The 21,699-nt window shown below is 44.0% G+C and overlaps 1 protein-coding gene across 1 annotated transcript in view; it reads left to right on the top strand.

Moving 5' to 3' along the window:
• LOC309553536 (aldo-keto reductase family 1 member C1-like) overlaps positions 1–20,773 on the top strand; it is a 33,597-nt gene extending 12,824 nt beyond the window's left edge. Inside the window, exons 3-9 of the mRNA XM_082254783.1 lie at positions 6,364–6,480; positions 7,188–7,265; positions 8,430–8,552; positions 9,584–9,693; positions 11,012–11,177; positions 17,134–17,216; positions 20,579–20,773. Coding sequence (XP_082110909.1) covers positions 6,364–6,480; positions 7,188–7,265; positions 8,430–8,552; positions 9,584–9,693; positions 11,012–11,177; positions 17,134–17,216; positions 20,579–20,621 — 720 coding nt within the window. The 3' untranslated portion in view covers positions 20,622–20,773. The remainder of the gene's footprint in view (positions 1–6,363; positions 6,481–7,187; positions 7,266–8,429; positions 8,553–9,583; positions 9,694–11,011; positions 11,178–17,133; positions 17,217–20,578) is intronic.
• Positions 20,774–21,699: the final 926 nt, after the last annotated feature.

The raw sequence follows: 21,699 nt of genomic DNA, 5'->3' as shown, positions 1-21,699 counted from the left end.
GAAGAGGCGCCTTGAATAGCTAGAGGCTACCTTAGTATAGCTAGAGGCTACCTCAGTGTGGTTCGAGGCTACCTCCGTATAGCTCGAGGCTACCAAATTGGCCTATTTAAACACAGCTGTCACTACAGGAAGTTGCTGTGTTATCTTCAGCTCTGCCTTGTGATCCTGTGTTCCTGTGTACCTGTTGTTCCTGATTATTTGACCCGGCTTCCTCTTGTCTTTGCTACTTGCTGCCCGCCCTGACCTTTGGCTCGTCTGACTACTCTCTTGGTTAACCCTTGTCTGCTTCTCTGCTTCTGGACCAGAACCTGCGCTCTGCCTGGCTGGGTGATCCTGGGGACCGCGACCTGGTGCTAGCTTGCAGCGTAGTCCAACCCCACCATTAGGGGCCCTGGTGAAAACCAGCTAACACTTAGACTCCGCACCTCAGGTGAACCTGTGTCCTTATCAGAGTACTTACCTTGGTGTCCATACGGCATCCAGCTCTGCTACCACGGCCTTCTCATCAGGTGAGAGTTCTCTCTATTAGTCAGGCTCCATCTGCCATCCTGACAGTATAACACAGCCACTGACCGAGCCTGCACAAGGGATCTCTCCGATGGATGAGATATGTCAGCATCTGGCGGCTCTTACTCAGGCCGTGAAATCCCTTCAAGAGGTGTATACCCAGTTGGAAGGACGTGTGCTGTTCCTGGTCTCTTCTGCTGACCCTACCGCAGATCCAGCTTCCTCATCCGCCACACCTCCCACGGGGACCACGCCAGGACCCACGGTGGTCATGTTGCCCCCGGAACCGAGAGTCCCTACACCAGAAAGATTCAGTGGAGACCGCAGCAAGTTCCGTGCATTCCGCAATGCATGCAAATTATATTTTTCCTTACAACCCCGGACCTTCTCGCTGGAAGCCACAAAAGTGGGTTTCAACATCTCCCTCCTTCAGGGAGAACCCCAGGCTTGGGCCCATCGTCTGTTAGAAGAACGCAGCATGCAGCTTGACTCCCTTTCGTCCTTTCTTAATGCGATGGCCCAGCTCTACGATGACCCACAGCGGACCTCCACCGCGGAAACCGCACTCATGCTCCAACAAGGCCGAAGAGCTGTGGAGGACTACGTTACCGACTTCAGGCGGTGGAGCGCAGATACCTACTGGAACGATGCGGCCTTACGTCACCAGTTACGTCTTGGTCTTTCAGAGGGGCTGAAAGATGAGCTGGCCCGTGTGGGTGTACCAGAGACTTTGGAGGAATTGATCGCACTGGCGATCCAGATTGATCGTCTGCTCCGCGAACGCAGAGCGGAGCGATATACCCAGCAGTCTCGCCCAGTCTGGATGTTGCCCCGAGTACCCAATCCCGGACGTCCTTTTCCCACCAGTCTCGTCCCTACAGATCCGGCTCCTGCTACACCGGTACCGGACACCTCGTAACCCATGGAGCTTGGACTCATGCGACCTTCCCTGACAGCAGAAAAACGTTTTCGCCGGAGACAGAACAATCTGTGTCTGTACTGTGGGGAGGCCGGTCACTATGTACACTCCTGTCCTGCAAAGCTGCATAAGTGCTTCTCCATCTCGCCCTCAAGCTATCCGGCACCCTCTTCCAGCACTACTCACCTGGCTCTGTCTGTTCTTTTTCAGCTTCCGGAAGGTATGGTTCCAGTCACCGCAATAATTGACTCTGGAGCATGCAGCTGCTTTATTGACTTGTCATTTGCAGCACAACAGCACATTTCCCTTCGACCCAAGTCACAAGGACTCTCCGTATTTTTGGCAGATGGTTCATGCATCAAGTCTGGATTGGTGACCCAAGAAACCCCTCCTTTACCCGTAACTCCTGTTGGAAATCACAAGGAGCTCCTGAGCTTGGACGCCATTGCTTCCCCCCTATTTCCAGTCATTTTGGGGCTGCCTTGGCTTCAGGCACATAACCCATCGATCAACTGGGCCTCCGGAGACATCCAATTTCAGTCTTCCTACTGCCAGAACCACTGCTTGCCGATGCCCCTCAGTTCCCCCAGTATCTTGCTATGCACAGACTCTGATAAAGAGACACGGTCTCTCGTACCTGAACCCTACCACGAGTACCTGGATGTTTTTAGCAAACAAGGGGCTGAAACTCTCCCCCCCCCCCACCGTCCCTATGATTGCCCGATTGAGTTACTCCCAGGAGCTGAGATTCCCTTCGGTCGGATCTTCCCTCTATCAGAACGTGAGTTGGGAAACCTTAAAGAGTACGTGGAAGAAAACCTGAAGAGAGGGTTCATCCGCCCATCCACCTCCCCGGCAGGAGCAGGAATCTTCTTTGTAGAGAAGAAGGACCATTCTCTTCGGCCCTGTGTTGACTACCGGGAACTGAACAAGATAACAGTTAAAAATCGTTACCCCCTTCCACTGATCCCCGAACTTTTTCAAAGACTGAGGTCCGCTTCTCTGTTTACTAAGCTGGACCTGAGGGGAGCCTACAATTTGGTCCGCATTCGTGAAGGGGACGAGTGGAAAACGGCCTTCCGTACCAGGTTTGGCCATTACAAATATCTGGTGATGCCTTTCGGCCTTTGTAAAGCCCCGGCGACTTTTCAACATTTTGTCAACGACATTTTCAGAGATTATCTAGATGTCTTTGTAATTGTTTACCTGGACGACATCCTAGTCTTTTCTGCTTCCCTGAACCAACACCGGGAACACGTCAAGAAGGTCCTCCACCGTCTTCGGCAACATAGGCTATACGCCAAACCAATAAAATGTGAGTTCGAACAACGGAGTATTCAGTTTTTGGGACTCATAATTTCTTCCACAGGCATCAAGATGGACCCACAAAAGGTCTCTGCCATCCTGGACTGGCCAGCACCCTCAGACAAAAAGGGGGTACAACGTTTTATTGGTTTTGCCAATTTCTATAGTTTATTAAAGGATTCTCCGCCATCATTGCTCCTATTACGCAGCTAACCAAGCAGAACAATCGTTTCTGTTGGACCTCTGAGGCACAGGCCGCCTTCAGTACTTTGAAGGGACTATTCACCACCGCACCAATCCTGAGCCACCCTGATCCCACTTTGCCCTATCTACTTGAAGTGGATGCCTCAGAAACGGCTGTAGGTGCTGTCATTTCCCAACATCAGGGTCTTAAAGATTTAGTCCACCCTGTGGCTTTTTTCTCCCGCAAGCTTTCACCAGCAGAGAAAAATTATGATGTGGGTGATCGGGAGTTGTTGGCCATCAAGGCCGCCCTGGAGGAATGGAGGTATCTATTAGAAGGAGCAGCACACCCTATCCTGATCTATACAGATCATAAAAGCCTTGAATATTTAAGGACAGCCAAGCGCCTGAAGCCACGCCAAGCTCGTTGGGCATTATTTTTCTCCCGATTTTCTTTCCACATTACGTATCGGCCTGGATCAAAGAACGTTAAGCCTGATGCGCTCTCCCGGATGTTTGACGACCCTAAGGAGACTTCAGCGCCAGACACCATCCTATCCCCAAACCACTTTCTGCTGCTTCAACCTGACCTGCTGTCCCTTATGCAACAAGCCTCGAGGGATGTCCCCTGCCTCCCTGGAATTACATCATCTTCCCGAGATGGACTATTATGGCGGGGTAACAAGATTTTTGTCCCTGAAAGCACTCGAGTGATGATCCTTGGCCTGTGCCATGACCACCCTTTGGCGGGTCACTTTGGGGTTCACAAGACTCTGGACCTGATACAACGCACGTTCTGGTGGCCTGATTTAGAAAGGGACTGTAAACAGTATGTAGGAGCATGCCCCATCTGTAACCGGAGCAAGACGGTTAGAAGCAAGGCCTGGGGGTTACTCAGACCACTGCCAGTCCCAGATAGGCCATGGAAAATGATTTCCATGGATTTCATTGTTGAACTCCCTCCGTCTGAAGGTTGCTCTGTCATTTATGTAGTGGTTGACCGTCTATCAAAGATGGCTCACTTTCTGCCACTAAAGAACACCCCCTCCGCCTCAGAGACTGCTCAAATATTTATCAAGGAGATAATCAGGCTTCACGGGATCCCAGCGGACATCGTTTCCGAGAGAGGGGTCCAATTCACCTCCCAGTTCTGGAGATCCCTGTGTGAAACCCTACAGATCAAGCTATCCATGTCATCAGCATACCACCCCAAATGAACAAACAGAGGACAAATCAAACTCTCGAACAGTATATTCGGTGCTTTACCACGTTTGTCCAGGATAACTGGGTGTCATTATTACCTTTAGCGGAATTTGCCTATAACAACGCCAAACACTCAGCCACAGGCCAGTCACCATTCTTTGCCAACTACGGCTTCCATCCATCATTTTTCCCTTGTGTTGTCTCTGAGTCCACAGTCCCTGCAGCTCGGAGTGTCGCTGAATTCCTCAATCTCAACAGCAAACTGCTACAGGAAGCTATGGTCAAGGCGCAGGCAGCTAACAAGGTGATCTTCGACAAGAAGAGGAAAGGTGAACTGATCCTCCAACCAGGGGACAAGGTTTGGCTATCAACAAATAACCTCCGCTTGGCCTGCCCCTCGAAAAAATTGGCACCCAAATTTATTGGGCCATTTCCAGTAAAAAGGAAACTTAACGAGGTATCCTACGAACTGATCTTGCCAGAGTCACTTAAAATCCACCCTGTATTTCACGCTTCGCTGTTGAAGCCTGCCTTACCTGACCCCTTTCCGGGTAGGGATTCTAGGCCTCCTGACCCTTGGTGATTGACGGTGATGAGGAATTCGAGGTGGAAGCTATCTTGGACTGCAGAAGGAGGAGGAACCAAATACAATTCCTGGTTAAATGGAAGGGCTATGGCCCAGAGGAGAATTCCTGGGAGCCCGAACAGGATGTCCATGCCCAGGAATTAATTCGGGCTTTTTTCCGCAGCCATCCTCAGAAAAGGAATCTTTTGGGCACCCGGAGGTTGCCCAGAAGGAGGGGGCAATGTCAGGGATCCACTGCTATACACAGGCGCACTGGTGCCGCAAACCGGCAAATGCCTATATGCATGCGTGTACGAAGAGGCGCCTTGAATAGCTAGAGGCTACCTTAGTATAGCTAGAGGCTACCTTAGTATAGCTAGAGGCTACCTCAGTGTGGTTCGAGGCTACCTCAGTATAGCTTGAGGCTACCAAATTGGCCTATTTAAACACAGCTGTCACTACAGGAAGTTGCTGTGTTATTTTCAGCTCTGCCTTGTGATCCTGTGTTCCTGTGTACCTGTTGTTCCTGATTATTTGACCCGGCTTCCTCTTGTCTTTGCTACTTGCTGCCCGCCCTGACCTTTGGCTCGTCTGACTACTCTCTTGGTTAACCCTTGTCTGCTTCTCTGCTTCTGGACCAGAACCTGCGCTCTGCCTGGCTGGGTGATCCTGGGGACCGCGACATGGTGCTAGCTTGTAGCGTAGTCCAACCCCACCATTAGGGGCCCTGGTGAAAACCAGCTAACACTTAGACTCCGCATCTCAGGTGAACCTGTGTCCTTATCAGAGTACTTACCTTGGTGTCCATACGGCATCCAGCTCTGCTACCACGGCCTTCTCATCAGGTGAGAGTTCTCTCTATTAGTCAGGCTCCACCTGCCATCCTGACAGTTAGGCTCTGCACTGTTTGGGGAAAAAACAGTTAAATAAACAGCTGCTCCTTCAGGGGTAGCGCTACATTAGCCCCGTAAAATGCCAAAAAAACAACAGGGTTCAGCTCATATAGACTTCCCATATCAGGTTAGGCACTATGTTTGGGGTTCAAAAACTTTCTGCCTGGTTCTTCGAACCAACCAGCAAACCAAACCGGTTCGCTCATCTCTATTTATCATTACTAGGATGGGAACAATCTAGGAAACCTTTTGAAAACAGCTGCAGGTCCTCCATTTTCAAGGTAAAATTTGGAAAATCGTGTTAGGAGCTCATGTAAAAGCATCAAAGACCTACAACTAAGTAGACACAACCAGTGGATGCAGACTGGATAGAGAATTCATAATAAAGGAAACAGGGACTGCAGAGCCCTAACTGACCTTAGCTGTATATGATAGGTGTATCAAAATAAAAGATGTGCAAATTCTTACTGTTGGTTCCTTTAGAAAGACATCCTGAGTAGAGATGAAGAGGACTACTCTTGCTCTCTTTGTGAAAGCAGTATTTTCTTTGCAGAAGTTAAAAAAAAATTCTGCTCAGTCTTATCTATACTGTCACTCTGCAATTACCAAAGCTCATGCTCATTCTGATTGGAGAGCTCTACTTGTGACTTAGCAGGGGTCACCTCTGCAGAGAGACCACTGCTTCTACACAGAAATTCTGGCAGGGGACAATATTTGTTACAGGTCTTTTATAATACCTCATATCACTTTTGTTGACCAAATTATTTTTGTTCACTTTTTATTTCAAGCTGTGGAGTAATAATCAGGCCCCAGAAAGGGTCCGTCCGGCTCTGGAGAACTCTCTAAAGGATCTCGGACTAGATTACATGGATCTTTTTCTAATCCATACCCCTGTGGAGTTTAAGGTATGTTCACACATCATCCCTATACAGGCTTGTATGACAGTGATTTCATTTAAAACACAGTAACCAATTAGAAATTAATTTTCTTTTTTCTGGGGGTTTTTTTTCCTGTAAAATTCAACATATATTTCTTAATATTCTTTAAAATTCCATATGTTCAAGACTAAAGAATAATAAAAAGAATAAAAAATGAAAACTAATTATTCTTCATTCTGAAATTTTAAATGTGATTATTTCATATTTACAAACAGTTGATGGGGCTTTTGCCTTATTTTCCATACTGTATGTTCGCTAGGCTAATCAAATTGACTATTGTTAACACAGCTGAATAGCTCAAGCTTTAATTACACACACACACAGCTTAATGATTCAAAGTACTTTGTCACTCATCTAGAGTCATATTTTAAACGATTGAAACAGGTTTTTTTCAGTAATGCAAAGAACAATTTGCATTGCATAGGATCCATAAAACTCACTCAATGCTAAACTTTTAGTCTTCTAAAGTCACTAAAGTTGAACTTTGGTTAGTAATTTTATTTTTGTATTTCTTGTCGCAAAAAGACAGATTTTTCTCATAATCATATGGTTTGGTCATACCACTGCTTTTTTAAATGCCCCGCTTAGTACTGTTGGTCTGTCTCTTGATGTCTGAAACTCCAATATAAACCAGAATGTGAACATTGTCACTTCTTCTCCCTCCTTCTTCCCAGCCTGGAGACGATCCATTTCCCAAAGACGAAAATGAAAAAGTAATTTTTCACAACACTGATATCCGAGATACCTGGAAGGTAAGCTGGGAAAATTTAGTCATTGATTCTGGGCTCAGTAAAATCTCATATAAACTTTACTGTCAACTCAAAAGTCATTTTAAATTCTTCAGCTTTTAATAAAATAATACCTGGAGATTAGGTTTTTTAATTAGGCACCACTTTTGTGGGGTGAAACTGCTCTGCCCTTGTTTCCAAATTGTAATCTATGTTGTCTTCCTGTCACATAATGGATACATTTGGCTGGGTTAGGCTTTAAGTTAAAGTATAACTAAAGGCAAAACTTTTTGATTAGTTTTGGATAGAGTGGAGAGAGATCAGAACATCTATCAGTTTTTACTGCTGTCTGTACCTAAAGGATAAATCCAGTCAAAACCTAACTAACGCTAAACCTTCTATTTGTCATATTCTAAGACTATGCTATCTATCCCTGTAAAGCAAATATCATTGTACTTACCTTTTCTACACCCGATCTGGTCCGCTCCTCAGCAACGGAAGCTTTGTGCAGGAGAGGACCGACAACGGCTGTGAAATGAATGGGAAGTGACATCACCCAAAGACTTTCTATGGGACTTCCGATGTCGAGTCTTCCGATGTCGAGTGCCTCTCCTGCATTAGCCTCCCCACTGAAGCCGCCCCTGACAGCTCAGCGTGGGACCAGACCAGATCGGATAAGTACAGTGTTTTTTGCTTTACAGGGTTAGATAGAATAATCTTTGAATGTGGCACATAGCAGGTTTAGCCTTAGTTAGGTTTTGACTGGACTTATCCTTTAGGGAGATTCCCCCTCTCTATTTGTCCTGTTTACCATTATCTTTGAAAGTGAAAGTAAAAGAAAATCCCAAATTTTGGGTTGTCCCGAGAAAAGTAATAGAGAGGAAATCTTCCGATGGTGACACTATTTCCGGTGACCTAAGGGTCCCCAAGGAATTCCCTTAATTTGTAGGGATTTCCTCTCACTTCCTGTTGGCTATGGGACAGGAAGTGAAGGGAAATCTCTACACACAAATGAAATGATTTCTAATATTTATAAGCAACAATTTTGTATTATGTTGATAATGCGAGTATTTGATTGCTTTTAGGCACAAGGAAGGATTTTTTCTCATTCAAAAAATTGGTTCACACTTCATGTATATCTGAATATGTTTTGTTTTTTTTTTTAACTATGTAACTGGTGATTTTCAGGCTTTGGAGGCTTGTAAAGATGCTGGACTAGTTAGATCAATCGGAGTGTCTAACTTTAACCGCAAACAAATGGAGCTGATCCTAAATGCACCGGGACTAAAGTACAAACCTGTGTGTAATCAGGTAACTACAATGACTAAATGGAGAAAGACTATGGGAAACAAAGCTATTGTATAGAAAAATAAGGGAAATGTGCACTAGGTGTTTTTATATCAGCATTAGAAGTACTTCTTAGCAATGTCACTTAAAGTGTTACTAAACCCACAACCCACAGCAGTAAAGCATGCTTGTTATACTCACTGTGGACCCTAAGGGGATAATCCTTCGCATTGTATAAAAGCTATTTGATCCTGTCTTCTCTGATCCTCTTCATTCACTGTATCCAAAAAACAACCTGATATTTACAGGGCCAGGAGATGGACTGTACATGTTCAGTTTGGTGTGTATTACTAGAGTTTTTTTTTCTTGGGAGAGTGCATGTGATCAGCACAGGGCCAATCAGCACTACCCAAACATGTCCAGACAGGGGATCAGGGGAGAATGAAAACTCCTACAAGCTTTACTAGGAACTGATACAAATCACAAGGCTGATATATACTGCTGATGAGCAAAGGTATTCATCCATTTACATTTACTAAAATAATTGCTTTTCCATGTTCTGTGTACTGTGGGAGACCAGGTATATTGAATGCAGGTTCTGGGTTTAGTAACACTTTAAGGTTCTCATTTATCTAGGTCAGGGTACAGTGAGTAGTAGTTGATTCCATTTAACTGAACCTGTTCTGTAATGTTGAAAATGTTTTGGGGGCCTTCCTCATTTCCAAAGCTGACCTTTCATGAAAATAGCAGGCTCATTTTACTGCTAGTCCCCTATCCCCCACACAGATTAGCTTAAAAAAACTCTCAAAATAAAAGCTTTGACAAAAAAAGTTACCTTGGCCACAGATTCTGATGCTTCCAGGAGGCACAAAAGATGCCATAAAGCCTCACTACTGTCTCCTAGCAAACCCATGAGAAGATCCCATCCCATTGAAGTGAAGTGAATTGGAGTTCTAGCTATGCATCAATGTGTTTACAATTTTTTTTCTTTTTTTTTACTAAAATATGATTTGAATGTGGTGTTCTCCCTAACCTGTACAATGTTTCTCTCTCAGGTGGAGTGCCACATATTTCTAAATCAGAGCAAGCTGCTGGAATTCTGCAAATCCAAAGACATTGTACTGGTCGGGTACAGCGTCCTAGGCTCCAGCAGAGCTGAGGGCTGGTAAGTACAAATGTAACTAGGTAGAGACCTATGGTGTATATCATACACCCCAAAGTCCTTTCACCCTCCTTCCATGTCCACGTATGCAGATACTGATACTTGCTGTTTGACAGCAAAGGTTCTGTTCTGTGAGTCATAGCTGCTCTAAGCAACTAATTCAGCTATAATCGGCTAAAACAGCTTTTTCCCAAAAGTGTTCGCTAAAATGTGAACAAACATGGATGTTTCACTTTCACGTAAAAACGAAATGCTAAAAAAAGAAAAAAAAATTAGTTTTGTTTTTAAATAAAAGTGTTTCTTTATTAACCCTTTTACATAATTATCCCTAAATTACCCCTTCTTTCACTAATTTTACTTTAACTGTTGGAGGTATGGGAATGTTTCTGTCACATTTGTCATTTTCCTGAATTTACATGTTGGTTTATTTTTTTGTGGCTAGCTGAAATGGAAAAACTGCTCTATGGGTCTCTTCTTTAACTTTTTTTTTTACATACATTTTAAAGTAGGTGTAAACCCTTAGGGTCCTTTCACACGGCCGCTCCGTGTGTCCGCAAATCATCCCATCCGTTTGCGGATGATTTGCGGAAATAATGTAAGTGAATGGCACTGCGGGTGTCAGCGGAATACCATCCGCTGACATCCGATTTTCCTCCTTTCAGTTCTGTTCCGTTTTTACGAATGGAACAGAACCCCATTTTTTCTTCCGTGTAAAAAACGGAAAGGAAGGAAAATCGGATGTCAGCGGTGTCATCCGCTGACATTCGCAGTGCCATATACTTACATTATGTCCGCATATCATCCGCAAATGGATGGGATGATATGCGGGCACACGGAGCGGATGACAGAAATGTCATCCGCTCCGTGGAAAAAAAAAAAAAAAAGTCCCGCAGCGGACCTTTCACACGGAGCGGCCGTGTGAAAGTACCCTAACTGAATGTTAACTTGCTAAAGCACCCTGTATCCTAAACCATTGCTATGGTTTTTTTTTTTAAACACTGCCAATTGTTTATGTGATGCAGTTCTTTACTAAAGGAAATGTCATCCAATTAGGCTGACCATACACTGATCAAAAATTAGTTGGTTCAGTAGAGCAATTGTGGGGCCTCGCTCAAGAGAAGTTGATTGTTCAGGGTTGGAAAACTTTCCATCAATTCAATCATAGTTTGCTGCTGTCAGACTACAGGGTCCCAGGGGAGAATTTCCAATCCTTCACCTTGTATGGATAAGTGAAAAATAACTACCTGTGTATGGCCAGCTTTAGGATTTGCAATTTACTATAACAATAGAAAAAATCAGCTTCCTATCTTTTCTCTAAAAGGATAGACCAAAACTTACCCCAAGTGCTGGAAGATCCTGTGCTCAATGAAGTGGCGAAAAAGGTTGGACGGTCTGCAGCGCAGGTGGCGCAGCGTTATCTACTGCAGAGAGGGATTGTTGTCCTCGCAAAGAGCTTCACTGCAGAGAGAATCAAACAAAACTTCCAGGTGATTCAAGTAAAGATGTTTACTATCCAGAAATGTGTTGACAGTCTATAAGGCCTCTTGCACACGATACTCCTGTTTGAGCATCACCTTTTGGCCTCTTGCACACAATACTTCTGTTTGAGCATCTACTTTTTCCAGACCTTTTTTTTGTATGTATTTGCGAGTATTCGTGCGTATTTGCATGCATTAAGGCTTAAATTACTGACCAAAAGTGCAGATTTTTCTATTTTGTTCTTACTGAAGAATGCACAGCGCTTGTTTACGCACCTGTGTGCACAGGCACATTACAATTAATGGGCTGTATTTTAGCTCAGAAAAAAAAGCTGTACTGAGCTTTTTCAAGCTGTGAGATGCTCAAACAGGAGTATCGTGTGCAAGAGGCCTAAGAAATCCTGGTTAAAGCTCAGCTCTGGCAAAAAGGTTTTATTTTGTTTCAGATAATGCATGGAAGGGTTGGAAGCTCTCTCATCTCATGTTTGTAGTACTCTATGGGGAGATCTAATGCAGCTGTGCATAGTCCTTCTAGGTGTTAGCCCAGGTTCACACTGAAGCCATTTTGAAATTGTGCGAGTTCATCTGAATTCGCACGATTTCAAGCTGGCATTTAAGTCCGACTTTGGGAGTGATTTCACAGACATCTATGTGGATTCCTGCACAAATGTCTATGGAAATCACCCCCGAAGTCGCCAAAAGTAGTACAAAAACTACTTTTGGGAATCGGCGCGGCGCCGCAAAGTCAGCTTCGCATCAATTTGGACGGTGCATTTACCGGCAATTGACTCCGATTTGAATTGCGATTTGACATGTCAAATTGCATGTCAAATCGGATCAATATGAAGGTCGGCTTTTTGTCAAAGCTTAATTGAATAAGCTGAAGCTAGATTGGTTACTCATTCTGTAAGCACCAGTTTTACTAAATCTTCCCTTCTGTGTGTCTTTTGGTAATTTTCCCCCAACAGACACACCGTTGGGTATTCTCTGCAACAGGGAAGCAGAGAACAACAAAATCACATGAGTGAGGAAGTGTTAGAATTTCTGATACTGATGTTGTTACTACTGCTCGCAGCTTGTGCCTCCTGACCCCAATGGCTACACCCTCATTAACCACTTGAGGATTTTAAATGTAAGAGATACATCTTAAAAAACTTCAACATAGATTATAGGATGCGTCTTGATGCGCCCTGATGCAGCTCCCCTGACAAAAGTACTGGCAATTACTGGCTGTCAAAGTGACAGCTGGTAATAGCTTTGTATAGCACAGCAGGAGTGGCCATTAAAATACAGCTTCCCTTGTGTAACATAGTTTGCAAAAAACTAACAGTGGTGAAACAGAAAAAAAATGTTTTTTTTTTTGTTTTTTAAAAAACCTCTTTTTACCTATAGATTTCATAGAAAATAAAAAATGTGTGCAAACCATATTATCAAAAAAGCCTAGTCCTGTCCTTGACCCAGACCAGAATATACACTCACCGACCACTTTATTAGGTACACCTTTTCAATTGCTTGACACAAATTGCTAATTGGCTGATAACATGGCAGCAACTTAATGCATCTAGACGTGGTGAAGACGACTTGCTAAAGTTCAAACTGAGCATCAGAATTGGGAAGAAAGAGGATTTAAGTGATTTTGAACGTGGCATGGTTGTTGGTGCCAGACGGGATGGTCTGAGTATTTCAAAAACTGCTGATCTACTGGGATTTTCATGCACAACCATCTCTAGGGTTTACAGAGAATGGTCAGGAAAAGAGAAAATATCCAGTGAGTGGCAGTTGTGTGGAGGAAAATGCCTTGTTGATGACAGAGGCCAGAGGAGAATGGGCAGACTGGTTTGAGATGATAGAAAGGCAGCAATAACACAAATAACCACACGTTACAACCAAGGTATGCAGAATACCATCTGAATGCACAACACATTGAACCCTGAAACAGATGGGCTACAGCAGCAGAAGAACCACCACCGGGTGCCACTACTGTCAGCTAAAAACAGAAAACTAAGGCTACAATTCGCAAAGGCTCACCATAATTGGACAATAGAAGATTGGAAAAACATTGCCTGGTCTGATGAGCCTAGATTTCAGCTGTGACATTCAGATGGTGGGGTCAGAATTTGGCGTAAACAACATGAAAGCATGGATCCATTGAGCATCGTTTAAACGCCTCGGCCACAGAGTATTGTAACTAACCATGTCCATTCCTTTATAACTACAGTGACTTCTGATGGCTACTTCCAGCAGGATAATACACCATGTGACAAAGCTCAAATCATCTAAAACTGTTTTTTTGAACATGACAATGAGTTTACAGTAGTGAAGACATTATTTGTGCCAAACTCCAAATGTCAATAAGCCAAGAGAGCTCACGCCACATCCCTAATCATATATAGAAACAAGGACAGAAGTTGGTGTTCCAATACGTCAGACCCTGAAATAGCCCCACAGGGACCTGTGTATATGAACAGGATACACCCAACATGGGACTTTAAAGGCGGAGTTCATATGGCATTGATAGATAAATAATAAAGAACAATTGGATAAAATATAATAATTTTATTAATGCATATACACACATAAAAAGTAATAAACTGCAAAGATGCATAAGCATCAATATAGACATAAGAATACATGCAATATAAAAGATTGAGAACCGTATCCTAAAGAAGTGGGGTCACACAGGTCCAACATGTTTCGCCACCTTTTTGGGCTTCTTCAGGGACCATAAGGGCAGGTGACCTCCGAATAGGTTCTAGGTACAAATAACTTATTGCAAATATCATCTTCTTAAACATCACATAAAAAAAAAGACATATCAAAGTTGGACATAAATAGTACATGTTTCATTATTTTAATAGAGGTATCGTGTCAAGCACTCACCACTATCATAAAATCTGGGGCACAATTAGTAAGTCAACGACCAATAGCATGGTCTGCAAGTCCCTCCGGGGAGCGCTCACACTCCTGGACCAGGGTCCAGATAGATGCGTCCTCTCGTTGCGGTGAAAACTGGACCGAACAATACCAGACAACAGTGATTTGTGCAGCGGTCAGCAATAAAGGAGGTAAAATCACTGCCACCTTTAACCGGTTGCCGACCGCCGCACGACTATATACTGCGGCGGTCAGCCCCGGCCAGGCAGAGTGACGTATCGGTACGTCACTCGCCTGTCACTGACTTGCGAGCCTATCGCGGGCGGGCGCACGCCCGCCGAGGCGCGCGCCCGCCGCGGCTCGTTCACAGGCAAGTCAGTGCGTGTGACCGGCGGACTCGATGTCCGCCAGTCACACTGCGATCGCTCCTGTGAAGGGAGAAAGACAGAGCAGCTTGTGTAAACAAGCTGCCTGTCAGTTCTCCCTGTGTAAAAGTGAAGATCTGTCCGTTCTACTATGTAGAACGGTGGATCTTTGCTTTTACACCAATAGGAATGTCCCTACACAGTTAGAAGCACGCCCCTAGGACACACTTAACCCCTCCCTGTCCAATAAAGTTAACCCCTTCCCTGCCAGTGTCATTTTTGCAGTAACAGTGCATATGTATAGCACTGATTACTGCAGTAATGTCACTGGTAACCCCAAAAGTGTCAAAAATGTCAGTCAAGGGTCCGATCTGTCCGCCGCAATGTCGCAGTACCGAAAAAAAAATCGCAGATCGCCGCCATTACGCGTTAAAAAAAAAAACACCAAAAATGACAAAAATCTTTCCCTTTGTTAGTAAACGCGATAACTTTTGCGCAAACCAATCAAAATACGCTTTTTGCGATTTTTTTTACCAAACATAGGTAGCATAAAACAAATTGGCCGAAAAATGTTAAAAAATTTTGATTTTTACTTTTTTTTTTGGGGAATTTCATATAAAAAAATGTGAAAAATATTGTTATTTTTGCAAAATTTACGCTCTTTTTTTGTTTATAGCGCGTGATCAAAAAATCGCACAGGTGATCAAATACCACCAAAAGAAAGCTCTGTTTGTGGGAAAAAAAGGACGTCAAATTTGTTTAGGTACAGCGTCGCACGACCGCGCAATTGTCCGTTAAAGTCACGCAGTAAAAAATCGCAAAAAAACCCCTGGTCCTTTAGCAGCCAAATCCTCCGGGGCTTAAGTGGTTAAATGAAAAAGAAGAGGAAAATAAATTGCCACAAAAAACTATATATGTGTGGTCTGCGGTGGCGTATATAATAAGCCACCACTTGCCAAGCAGATATCATCATCAAGGTTTCAGACCGGTGAGGCGGACATCAATGGGACAGAGTAAAAGCAGGGGAAAGAGAGACCTGGTTAGATATTAAATCATACCTTGTGCCTAATAGGTGCAAATAGAGAAATAAAAAAGTATGTTCACAAGGTTGTTCTATGCAGATAGGATACTGCATTCCCAGCAGGGGATGCCAGGATCAAGTAAGTTGCATGAGCGATTGAATAGAAACATCCATAATAAGACCCACATAACCACATAATGATCCCAAGAGAAAAGAGAACAAGTGTGTAAACCGATAGATGGATATACCAAAGAAGAATGGTGCCCCAAGGTTGAGCAAGCCAAAAACCCAAAAGAGAGTGTGAATGTCCATAATGTCCGCCAGATCGGCAAGATTTTCAATGGCAAAGCTTACCAGAAGTGTTAACACGTCCAGACACGTGTGTTCGCAGTCCAGCAGGTAATACCGCTAGTAGTCGTGACCTGCTTTGACTGCGCCATAGCTGGCTATAAGTATCCGGTCCCACCGGAAGTGATGCGGTCGTAACTGACCTCTAAAGATCACTTCCGGTGCGGGCGCCATTTTGCGATCTCATCCCGCGCAATCCGCCATAAGGGAAGAGGCGGGGTCGATGAGACAGGATCGCCATTAATCCGCCAACAAGGGGCGGACTCGGGGAAGAACATGGGAGGAGTCAATAAGGATGAAAAAACAGCCTCAAACTCACCAACCCCGGCTTGGCGCCCGAGTGTCCACCGCTAAAAATAGAGGATCACAAGCATGCCCAGTAGATCTTATGCAGACAATCATACCATTGTATAAGAAAATGAAAAATAACACATTGTATCAGATTTATGTTGACATAATCAGTACATTGTATGTAATTATCCAAAAATCAACAATATATATTTTTATAAACTAGATACAAAATTCTAGTTATTTTTAATTGGCATACAAACATGCCATGAATTCCAAAAGACATGTAAGGAGGCAAATATATCGTATACAGAAGAACTAAATAAAAATAAGATTAATAAGGAAAAAAAAGAAGAAAAAGGAAAAAAGGAACACATAAAAATTCGGGAATAAAGACAATAAAGAAAAAGTTTACAGTACTCAAATAGCCTCCACAATCACCAGATTACAATCCTATAGAGCATCTTTGGGATGTGGTGGAATGGGAGATTTGCATTATGGATGTGCAGCCGACAAATCTGCAGCAACTGCGTGATGCTATCATGTCAATATGGACCAAAATCTCTGAGGAATGTTTCCAACACCTTTTTGAACCTATGCCACAAAGAATTAATGCAGTTCTGAAGGCAAAAGGGGGCCAACCTGGTACTAGCAAGCTGTACCTAATAAAGTGGCCGGTGAGTGTATGTTGTATTAAGATCATATTAAGTTATTAAGATCTGAGAGAACAAAGTCTATTTTCTCTTCATAAACCCTAGAGCCCCTCACCATGTGTAGGTAAGAAACCTAGGTGACATATACATTTTCTACAATTCTTCCAGCCAGTGTCTCACTTTTTGAAGCTCCACAAATAGCCAATCAGTTGTGCTGCAGTGCTCCTGTGCTAACAAGGAACATGCTGATAAGGAGAGAAAGTGGAGCAATAGAAAGATGAGCTCATCAGTCTTCTCCTTTCACTGTCCAGTCATAGGCCTGGCTGGATAAATCTCTGAACTGGCTACAACCCTAGGTCCACTCTTTCATCTTAACATATCTTCTTTGTAATTATACTTCTTTTGTTTCCCTGCAGCTCTTTGACTTTCAGCTGAGTGCCGAAGACATGCAAAGGTTGGATGGCGTTAACAAAAACATGCGATACTTGATCATTGATAGGTATGTAAGAGCCTTGTCTGAGTTTTGTGGAATTCGTAGAATTCTTGAATAGGATTTACTTTTCTTCTATTTAACTTGAAATGATCTCTAATTTTAAAACACAAATTATGTAAAAGAGTTGTTCTTCACATTCATAAGCATATATGTAAAAGCTAAAGTATTAATCTTGTATGTAACTTTTTCTGTGCCTGCTATTGTTTTCATGATGAAACTTGGGAGCCGTACACCAGATTACAATGCTGAATAACATTTTATTGACTGAAAGTCAACGCACAATCCTCTTGGGTTCTTCTCTTTGTCATCTTTTATTTGAATAAATTATATTGCAGAGTGAAATGCAAAAAAGAGAGGAGCTTGAGCCACTTGTGCACTGAATCTTCGTCAATAAAGCTTTATGCAGGATTGTAATCTGGCGTCTCACAAATGTCTTTATGTAAGGTTTGAAAGTGGGGATGGAATGAGTGGGGTGCTGGCCCCCAGGATCAGGCTACTCTGAATCTTGAATACCCCAAGCACAGTCTTTTAATGGGCGGGAGGTTGGCGCTGTATCAGAAGCTGCACCCTTCATGATTCCCATCTCTTGCCTGGTGTCTTCATGCCGACACCCATGCCATGTTTGATTTCAGTGTCACTGTGCTGGCCAAAGTGGGAGAGGCAGAGCCGCAAATTAATGTACATTGGGTGAGAAAAAAAAGACACAGCTGAGATACTAGAGCTGGGCCAGCTGCTGAGAGGTGATTGTGCACAGATGGTGGAAGTGAAGGTAGGGTGTGTGCAGTGGTAAAGGCTTGGGGAGCTGCAAGTCAAGAACCAAAGGTGCAGAAGTGAGATGTGGATGAGTGATTCAGAGGTAAAGAAGTTGAAAAAGGCCGCAGAGCTTAGCTGTTGACAAGGTGGGCGTTTCAGAGATAATCTGTGGAAGAGGGGTGCAAAGGTAAGTTGTGATCCACTGTTAGCTGTTTCCCAGGGGTGCAAATGTCATCTGTGAATAGGGGTTAGCTATGGCCAGGGATGTACATTATACACTCCTAACCCCTACACTCTGTGAGCTATATTGTAATTGCATACTTATAACCTAAATGTTAACAGTTACTGGTTGCCGTGTAGTCCCAAACAATTTTATTGAAGTACTTCTTTCATTTAGGCTCAGAAGAATGTTTAGGAAGGTTCTATTTAGTTATGCCCCTTTAAGTCTAATTATGACGCCACACAGTGTGGACCTATGCACGCTGCAATATTGTTCCCTTTGGAGTGCCCAGGGGTGCAAAGTCTTTCACAATCCCAGCAATCCCCCTTTCCCACAACATTACTGTAAAGTTCTGGTTCCACATGAAAACCAGTAGGCAGATCCGAGGGTGCAGAAGTGAGATGTGGATGAGAGATACAGAGGTAAAGAACTGTGGAAAAAGGCTGCAGAGCTTAGCTGTTGACAAGGTGGGTGTTTCAGAGCTAATCCGTGGAAGAAGGGAACAGAGGTAAGTTGTGATCCACGGTTAGCTGTTGCCCAGGGGTGCAAATGTCATCTGTGAATAGGGGTTAGCTATGGCCAGGGATGCAGAGATGAGCTGTGTTGCAGAGGTGAGCTGCAGACAGGGTGAAGAGGTGAGTTGTGGATGGGGGTGCACTGGTGAGTTATAGACAAGAGGTGTAGAGATGAGTTGTGGATGGGGATGCAGAGGTGAACTGTGGACAGTGGTGTGCAGAGTTGAGCTTTGGACAGTGGTGTGCAGAGTTGAGCTTTGGACAGTGGTGTGCAGAGTTGAGCTTTGGACAGTGGTGTGCAGAGTTGAGCTTTGGACAGTGGTGTGCAGAGTTGAGCTTTGGACAGGGGTGCAGAGGTGAGCTTGGAAGGTTATGCAGAGGTGAGTTGTGGGAGGTGGGGTGCAGAGGTAAGCTTTGGAATGGTGGGATGCAGAGGTAAGCTTTGGAATGGTGGGATGCAGAGGTGAGCTTTGGACAGGGGTACAGTGGTGAGCTGTGGACAGAAGGTGCCCAGGTGAGCTTTGCATGGTGGGGTGCACAGATAAGCTTTTGGGACAGGGTTTCAGATTTGAGTTTTAGATAGGGGTGCAGAGGTGAGGTTTAGATGGGGGTGCAGAGGTTAGTTATGGATAGTGGGATGCAGAGGTGATCTGTGGAGGGAAGGTGCAGAGGTGAGCTGATGATGGGAGGTGCAAAGGTGGGCTGCAGATGGAAGGTTCAGACGTGAGCTGTGGATGAGGGTTGAAGAGGTAAGCTATAGACAGGGGGTGCAGAGGTGAATGATGGGTGTTGCTTTTTTAAGCGGAAGATTGGGGAAGATTTATAGTTGGTGGGGAGGGATAGCTCAGCATACATTGATCAGTGGTCAAGAGTATTTAACCCAGCAGTTAGGATTTTGTAGCGAACTGTACGCATTACATACTCCTGATTGCCATGCTCTGTATGTTATGGTATAGGTCACATGCCCTTTACTGCTCTATGTTAAATAGTAATGGCTGCTCTGAGCGCTGTATGATGTAGTGTACATTACATATTCCTGAGCCCTGCACTCTGTACACTGAGCTGCACATTTCATATGCCTGATCATTGCACTCTGTACATTATACACTCCTGACCCCTACACTCTGTGAGCTATATTGTAATTGCATACTTATAACCTAAATGTTAACAGTTACTGGTTGCCATGTAGTCCCAAACAATTTTATTGAAGTACTTCTTTCATTTAGGCTCAGAAGAATGTTTAGGAAGGTTCTATTTAACTATGCCCCTTTAAGTCTAACTATGACGCCACACAGTGTGATCCTATGCACGCTGCACTATTGTTCCCTTTGGAGTGCCCAGGGGTGCAAAGTCTTTCACAATCCCAGCAATCCCCCTTTCCCACAACATCACTGTATGGTTCTGGTTCCACATGAAAACCAATAGGTAGATCCAGAATCGAGACCTGTGCAATGAGGCTTAGGGATGTGTGGTGGCAGCTAGGAGTGGGATCCTAGCTGCTAAAGACATCTAGGCATGCACTGACATTGATTAATGCTTAATAAACTGGGTGAAGAGTGGGAATGGCACAAATTTGGCAATTTTGCCCTGGGCACTGAGTGACCTTGTTCTGGTATTGATTAGACAAACTGCCCCCTTGTAAGTTTAAAAATTAGATCATTCCTCAAGTTTATTTTAAATTCTTAGAGTTTATAAGAAGTCGATGGGCGATTTCTTTCCACCAAAATAAAATATCATGTTTAGGTGGTGCTACTGTGCTGTATACCCAAACATTAATGCAAAGCAGTTCATCCTTCTTTTATTTATTTTTTTGTAAATTTGATAATAATTTGCAGATGAGGACATCATTGACTAATGTATCTCTTCCTCTTTTCATTTAGCTGGAAGGAATCTCCTAAATACCCCTATGATGATGAGTATTAAAGCATTGGACTTTCCAGCCTGACACCACAATGCCCAGAGCCCCCATCTGACATTGGTTGGATGCGTCTGTCTTTCCAGTGGGAGACAATGATGAAAGTGCTGTGATGTCACACTGTGCAGACTGATGGCTATAGTGAGATGATTCACGAGAGAGTTTAATTGATTGTGTCATCCATTCAGGCTTTTCAAATGGTGGAGTTTTAGCATTGAAATAAAGCTTTTGCATGCCGGAGATTATTAGGTCTGAGTCCCTATGTTCTGTTTTATCACTGAAGTGTCTTATGATATTCTCTTTATGTGATCCTTTGTATCACAAAGCTACCAACCTATGTAGATGAACAAAGGTTACAATGCATTGTATGGGCACTGCTGTCAACATCAGGCAAAGAATGTGGGCGATCCTACTGGAGTAAGAGAATATGATGTACTGAAACATTTTTTTAAACATTTAAATAGTGTGGATAGAATCCCTGTCACATTTTTATTGCTGTCTGCAATATAGACAGAGATTCACCCTTTTTGTCCCACCGACCATTGCCATTGGGACAAAACATTATGTAACAATCCTACAGGCTTACCTGAGTCAGAGGACTGCTGGCCGGAGGTAGGAGTGGAGCCCAGTGGCAAAGACCGCAGGCAGTTAGTAGGTGCTGGATACCGGATGGACACAGCGTAGTACTCTGATGAGGGCACGGGTGCACCTGAGGTGCGGAAACTAAGTGCCAGCTGGTTTTCACTAGAGCCCCTGATGGTGGGGATAGACTGCGCTGCAAGCTAACACCAGGACGCGGTCCTCAGGATCACCCAGCCAGGCAGAGTGCAGGTTCGGTCCGAAGACGGAGGAGCAGACAAGGGTTAACCAGAGAGAAGTCAGACGAGCCAAAGGTCGGGGCGGGCAGCAGTAAGCGTAGTCAGACAATCCGGATCGGCAACAGAGGTAGCAGTTCAGTAGGTAGGGACAAAGCAGAAGAGTAGTCGGTAGTCAATTCCTGGTCAGCGTTGGATTTGTGGTAGTAGATAAGAGCAGCAGGTGAGGAGTAGCTTGATCAAGGCTCAGAAGCTCAATAATCAGCAAGCT

This window comes from Pelophylax lessonae (assembly GCF_965119305.1).
Source record: "Pelophylax lessonae genome assembly, chromosome: 4".
Classification (NCBI taxonomy): Eukaryota; Metazoa; Chordata; class Amphibia; order Anura; family Ranidae; genus Pelophylax; species Pelophylax lessonae.
Note: the sequence above shows the minus strand (reverse complement) of the source record. Positions and strands in the feature narration are given on the sequence as shown.